General features: G+C 43.9%; 1 protein-coding gene across 1 annotated transcript in view; it reads right to left on the bottom strand.

Moving 5' to 3' along the window:
- Positions 1–4687, bottom strand: part of LOC109477112 — a 7395-nt gene extending 2708 nt beyond the window's left edge. The window contains 8 exon segments of the mRNA XM_019778174.1: positions 169–420; positions 1017–1112; positions 1384–1623; positions 2003–2524; positions 2781–2910; positions 3187–3425; positions 3754–3871; positions 3874–4687. Of these exon segments, the coding sequence (XP_019633733.1) occupies positions 169–420; positions 1017–1112; positions 1384–1623; positions 2003–2524; positions 2781–2910; positions 3187–3425; positions 3754–3871; positions 3874–4509 (2233 nt within the window). The 5' untranslated portion in view covers positions 4510–4687.
- Between the last annotated feature and the right edge of the window lie 2123 nt (positions 4688–6810).

Raw genomic sequence — 6810 nt, 5'->3', positions numbered from 1 at the left:
AGAGAGAGAGAGACATACAGACGAGAGACAAATAAATGATCATCAACCCAACAATAAGTCAAGCAACTGGATAGATTTAAAGGGGAAAAAATGTCAAAATCTATCCAGTTGTAACCGTTATTTTTTTGTATTGAGGCTCAGAGCACTATGAAATAATGTGGACGGCACCTGATTGTAGGAGCTCCACGGCGAAGTCATCCCGCCCGCACTCCTGCAGAGCCAGCAGGAGCCTGTCGAACTGCTGCCCGTAGGCCGGTCCTGTCTGCCAGTCCCGGAGGATCCGCATCCGCAGGCCCGTGTCTGCAGCAGACAGATCTTTCTCGGGCTGCGGAACGCGCAGAGCCTGGGCCACCTGCTTCCACTCCCGTCTGTCCAGGGTGACGGCCAGGCGGCGGAGCAGTTTCGTCGTCTCTTCGTCGTCTATGGGGAAGATTGTAGGAGAATACGTTTTGTAGGCCAATGTTGGAGGAAAAAAGGATGAGGTACGAGTAGAAGACAAAATTTACTGTGGAACCTGAGCCATGGCAACAGAAGACCACACTTGACTTGAATTAAACAGCAACACTTCGGGGCGTCGGATGACGGACACGAGATTGAAAGGTCGCGGGTTCGATTCCTGGTTAGATGTTTTGTCCTTTGGAAAGGCAATCAACAAAACTTTCCTCACCCTAAAAAGTAGTACCTGACTTCGGTTCGGGAGGTGGAAGGAGAGGAATGGGTTCCAAATTCCAATACCCTGCACTAGACACAGTGGATTAACAACCCACTGCCCCTGGCCAACAGCCTGAAAAAGGCTATGAGACTACCATTTACAACACTTCGTTTTTGTTGTTATTGTCAGCTTCGTTAATGCCTGTTTCGTGTTGACATTTCACTGTTTCGATGGCTATTGTTGCCTGAATGTCAAGTGGGCTTCCAGGGAAATGGTAGAAATAAAATAGGTAGGATTCCTATCAAGGGCAAAAGAGGTAATATGCAGGTAAATGGTGATCACACAGCGTGTTACTGAGACTCACCTGTCTCCTGACTTCTGCTCCTCTCAAACACTTTAGAACTTGTGACGTCAGAAGGCACTTCTGGATGAGCAGATAGACCTGGACGTGCCGCTTCATCTGCAGGAAAAATTCAACTTCTTGTAAAATATCTTTGGAAGGTACAAATAGAATCATCAACCAAATTCAAAGACTCAAACATCTACACCCACTGGTTTACCCCTTTATAGGGGAACTTTATTGACACAACAAAAGTACAGTGACTTTCGTAAGGTCTAAGGAAATAGGAAATAGGACATAAAGTATAGATAGGTTTTAGGAAACTTCAGGCAGAGGGTTATAAGTAATAAAAATGACTCAGTGTTAGGTTGTACCGTCTTATCAACCATACCTAATTTCAAAGATACGAATCCAGATGAAAGGTCGTAGGACTGTTCCTCAATTGGCTCAGGGCGCTGGAGGTCGGTGTCAAGCCGTTGGTCATTGGTCTCAAGAGGTTGGACATCAGTCTCAAGTGATTGGTCATCAGTCTCAAGAGGTTGGCTATCAGTCTCAAGGCGTTGGTCATTGTTGTCCTCGCTGGCTTGGATGTTGGCGTTGCTCTCCTCTATTGGCATGTCTCCAACAAGACCTACAAGAAGACGAAAAAAATACTATCAATTCTCTCCAAAAGTTAACCACAGATGAATTTAGAATTAATCTAACTGACACTGTTCTGACCTGGAGCTAGCATCAATCATAAACTAATTGTAGTTTCAACTTCTTCGAATTCAAAAGAGTCCGAACACATGTTAGCCCTAGGGGACATTAAGGAAGATTCGTTCAAGGATAGTTAAAGGATAAAGGACTACCTGTATGTTTACAAAGATGGGTAGCTGTAGGCAATTAGCATTGTTTGGAATGGCTGTCGGCATGCCTTATGTGTTGTTGCAATCCGAGTAAAAACAAGAAGGACTAAGACACCTCAAAAAGCCCTACGGAGACAGTAAGATGTACACTAGTACTCTTACCTTCAGCCGAGACGGTTGTCTCTTCTTGCCTTGTTTCATCCTCGGCGTCTCCAGGCTCTGACAGGAGTCTCAGGAGTGACGTCAGCTTGTAAATGTCGTCTGTGTTGGAGGAATGTGTGTTCGTACTAAAACGTGGGCTGTTCCTCCCTGGACTGTCCCTCCCTGGGCTGTTCCTCCCTGGGCTGTTCCTCCCTGGGCTGTTCCTCCCTGGGCTGTTCCTCCCTGGGCTGTCCCTCCCTGGGCTGTTCCTCCCTGGACTGTTCCTCCCTGGGCTGTTCCTCCCTGGGCTGTTCCTCCCTGGGCTGTCGCTCCCTGGGCTGTTCCTCCCTGGGCTGTCGCTCCCTGGGCTGTTCCTCTGTGGGAGACAGACCGGCATGGGACAGTCCGGCGGCGAGGGATAGTAGTTCGTCCCTGGGCTGTCACTTCCTGGACTGTCCCTTCTTGGTTGTTCTGACACAGCTGCAGCGGCAGTGTCGGGACCTGCACCGTTTGGGATCTCTATCACCTTGACATTATCGTGACCTGTAACAATGGGAATCATCAATACATCATACTCCAATATGGTATTCAAAGAGTGTTAAATCACTGCATAGTTCAATACTGAACTAAGATTATACTTGTTCTTAAGATGTTACGAAGTGGTGTTATCTATGGAATCTACATAACGTATAAGGCTGGCAGAGATTAGTAGTAAATAAGATGGCTGAGAAAAACTTATCAAGAACCTAGCAGATTATATGGTTATGTATTGGACTTAAAAATGCATGATCCTACTCACTGTTTGAAGCCACAGCCCCTTGCAGTTCGTCCAGCATATCCTGTGAAGGGTTCCTGATGCCGATGGCCAGGTTCATGTTCACCGCCCTCCCCTCGGCCGCAAACTCCGGCAGGAAAGTCTCCAGGAGAACCTGAAATGTCCAGGAACATTAGCTCTCTCTCTCTTTCTCTTTCTCTCTCTGCTCTGTGTGTCTCTTTCTCTCTCACCCCCTCTCTCCATCTCTCTATCACACACACACACACACACACGCTCTCTCTCTCTCTCTCTCTCTCCCCTCCCTCTCTATCCGGTTTAACGTCTGTTGTTCCCCATGTTAGGGTTAGACGTGCTTGTACACTGAAGCTTACAAAATTAATGTTGTAATGTCAGCTACCAGACATATGTAATAAAAGTATCCGAAGTATACCTGTTGGAAGGTCCCGTCTCTGGCCATGCGTAGGAGCTGAAGCCGGTCTGCTTCTGTGGGAACCTCCAGCTCCAGCAAGATGCACCCCTCTCCCGCATTTTTCAACTTGCACCGCACGTTACATTTCTCTGCCATCATTGCCGCGAACCGTTGGCGAGTTTCTTCGTGACCAAGTCTCTCAAAAATATCCTCTTTTTGTTTCGGATTGATTCCGAGTTTGATGCAGGTTTTCACAAATTCTATAGAAAAGGGTCAAGCAATACAATTGGTTTCAATACAAGCTCCAATAGGCAGATAAGAATGCTAAGCAGAGAGTAGAAGAGAGAATAATTCTGTGTAGACTATGCGTTGTAGTATACTTCTGAAATAGGCATATCATTTCAGGCATTCAAGATTGAAAGACATGTTTGTGCATTGTTGGAAAAATTATCCACAAGGAACCCATTCTTGTGTCTAATACATCAACTTTTGTTCCAAAACGAACATCGAAAAGCCCTATTCCCTGAAGCAATAGTACTATAAAAGCTAAGCACTGCTAAATTTTAGTAAATGTGACATAAAGCTTACCGTTTTCTTGTGGAGTCACTTTCGGTGCCACTTTCTCCACCACCATCCGGTTGTGGTTCCCGACCTGCACGGTGCCACAGTTGTTGATGTACACGGCGACTGTCGCAGCCCCGATGTGCGGCCGGCATGCTTCACCGCAAGATGCAGACGCGGCGTTTCACTCTCGTCTGTTTGGGCAAGGCTCAGAACGTTGCCGATTCCCACCTGTACGGCAACGGCGTTCTCCACATGAACTGTAGAAGGGGCTGGACCAGTTCTTGGGCAAGATTCTGACGGCAATGGCGTACTAGCAACACCAGGAGCTTCTTCAGACATTCCTTCTGCTGGGATGTCTGTGGCTTCTGTATCTGGCACCAGACTTGCGCTGCTGATTGGTGGCTCCAGTGGTGACGTGTTTGTCTCTGCGGTGCTTGTATTAGATGATGTTGCTACGGTATCCTCTTCTAGATCTTCTTGAGGCTCAGCTTCATCATCAGCATCAGCATCTCTGTTGGCGTCATCGTCATCTTCTTCATCTTCATCTTTAAGGTTTGCTTTTTCTTCCCAATCTTCTTCATCATCATCATCATCATCTTCTTCTCTTGGAGGATGCAGGAACTGGTTGGGAGGTTGGACCTCCCTCCTCGCGTTATCCCCATGGCCACCATCACCATCATTACAACTCGACTTTGGATTCTTACAGACCGTGCTCTCTTTTACCGTGTTTTGAAGGTTGCTGTTTTCCTTGTTTGCCACCTCTGCCTGAAGAGTTCCCATTTTGTTCGGGTTGCTTCCCCTTCCCAGCATGTCAACGTGGCTGTTACGAAGGCGGCTCTTGGTCTTCTTGACTTTTGTACGTTTAGAACGTCTGCGCCTGGTTCTTTTATAGTTAAATTCTTCAGTACTCGGACCTTCCTCTTAATAAAATGACTGAGTTTCTTTCTAATGTATATCCAGGGACATCTGAAAAACATTTCAAGGGCCTAATCATGAGTGTGATCCGATAAGATTGTTATATGTTGGGTATATTTCTGTAAAGCTGGTACCTATCATCCATTCAGAACGTGTACAGGAGGTTTAAAATACTCCAATCGCAATCATACTCACATCCAATTCTTTTAGTTGCAACGGTACAATAGGCGGCAACTTCATTCAAATACTAACGTTCAAACCATTAGGAAGCCTTGGAACGTATACCCCCCCCCCTAAGACCGTTCAAATGGTCCAGCCCGAACCTTATTTACGCCACATCGTCCACCTGCCAGGTGACCTTAAGGACGTTGACTCGGAGAAAGTAACGGAAATCCCCAAAGCTGTTCCTATGGCAACACTGAGCTCACGGGACTTTCCAATCATGACGCAATACCACGTGCTTCAATTAGTTCCCCTTTCTATACTTATGCTAACTCAGATCTACAAAGAGCAACGTCCTTGTACACACATCGTGAAAGTTAGACACTAAGGTAATAAGATACGCCAAAAAGTTACTCATTCGACAAGCAACTGGATATGATTTTGGAAACGGTCAGACGTTTCAGCTAGCATCCACTACCTTTCGTCAGTGACACTATAGAGTTGTCAGAAAAGCTGGTTTATAAGTACACGTTAATAGGCTACTTATATAAGAAGTTTATTGCAAATTCATGCCCGGGGGGCTAATTGCAAACATAAAAGAACAATGAAACGTAGTATAAAATAACTAAAATCTACATGATGAAAGGTAGTTGTCTAGAGCTATAGCTATGTCTAAAACTATGTCTAAGGGGTTTGACTTCTCTTTTTTAGACTATGGAAGACGTAATGTCCCACCTTTTCTAAAATTAGTGGGTTTTGGGAAGTTAAAAGAAGAATAGTTTTTTCTTGGTCTGTAAGTTTAGTAAAATTGGGATAAATTGTAGAAGTTTGAATAGTTAACTCATTTCGAGCGTTGCTATGAAAGGAACAATTTGAGATAAAGTGTATTTCGTCTTCCACAGCCTTTGCATTACAATATTTACAAATTCTTTCACATACAGGTAGCCTTCTATACCGACCTCTCTCTATCTCCAAAGGATGGGCGCTAACTCTAATTTTGCTAATGGCTGAGCGCAGTTCGAAGTCTGCAAGATTAAGATATCGCTCTGTGTTGTACATAGTTTTACATTTTGCATAAAATCTTAACTTACCACTATCAGTTGACATAGTATGAAAAAATGTTTGTATATGCATATCTGTAAGTCTCCTTCTCAGCATTTTCACAACATGTTCAGGATCATAATGTGAGTTTTCGGAATGCCACAGAAAGGAGTATCCATTGTGATCTAATATGTCTTTAACACGTTGAAGTAAAGTTCGTCTACGGGTATTTGTCGGAAGGCTTTGTTGTAAGAGGATTGCATCCCTTTGAAGGGGGTGTGAAGTTGTATCTAATTGGACCAGGCGTAACCAGAATTTAACTACATATATACAAATATCTATATCTAAAGGGAATCTACCTAATTCTGCTCTACATGCGACATTGCTACTATTTCTAAAAACACCGAGAACATTTTTACAGAACTGGTTGTGTACATTTTCGATAGGTGAGGTATCATGTTGCTGTTCAGTCCCCCATATTTGACATCCATACAATAAAATCGGTTTTACACATGTGTCAAAAATCTTTAGGAGGCTACGTGGTAAGACTGATGAACGGATAATAGATTTGAAACTATAAATAGCTTTGCGTGCCTTCAGTGATAGCTGCTTTTTAGTTAGGGTGAAGCTACCTGATGATGTAAGGGTTAGGCCTAAATAGCAGTAGGAGGTAACGTTGTCTATTGTATTGTTTTCAAAGTAGAACTTTTGCTTTGGAAATGAACGACCTGCTTTGTTAAAAATAACAACTTTAGTTTTTTCAAATTTACTTGGAGTTTCCATTTGTCGCAGAAGTTACTTAATCTATCTATGGCCGATTGTAGACCTTTGTCTGATTCTGAAAGTATTACAACATCATCGGCATACAATAAACAAGAGACATATAGATTATATAAAGAAGGTGGCATACATTCTGAATTATCTAACTCTTTCACTAAGTCATTAATAATAAATTAAAAAGGT

Source organism: Branchiostoma belcheri, unplaced genomic scaffold (assembly GCF_001625305.1).
Source record: "Branchiostoma belcheri isolate BF01 breed outbred unplaced genomic scaffold, Haploidv18h27 scaffold105, whole genome shotgun sequence".
Lineage (NCBI taxonomy): Eukaryota > Metazoa > Chordata > Leptocardii > Amphioxiformes > Branchiostomatidae > Branchiostoma > Branchiostoma belcheri.
This window is presented reverse-complemented; position numbering and strand designations above follow the sequence as displayed.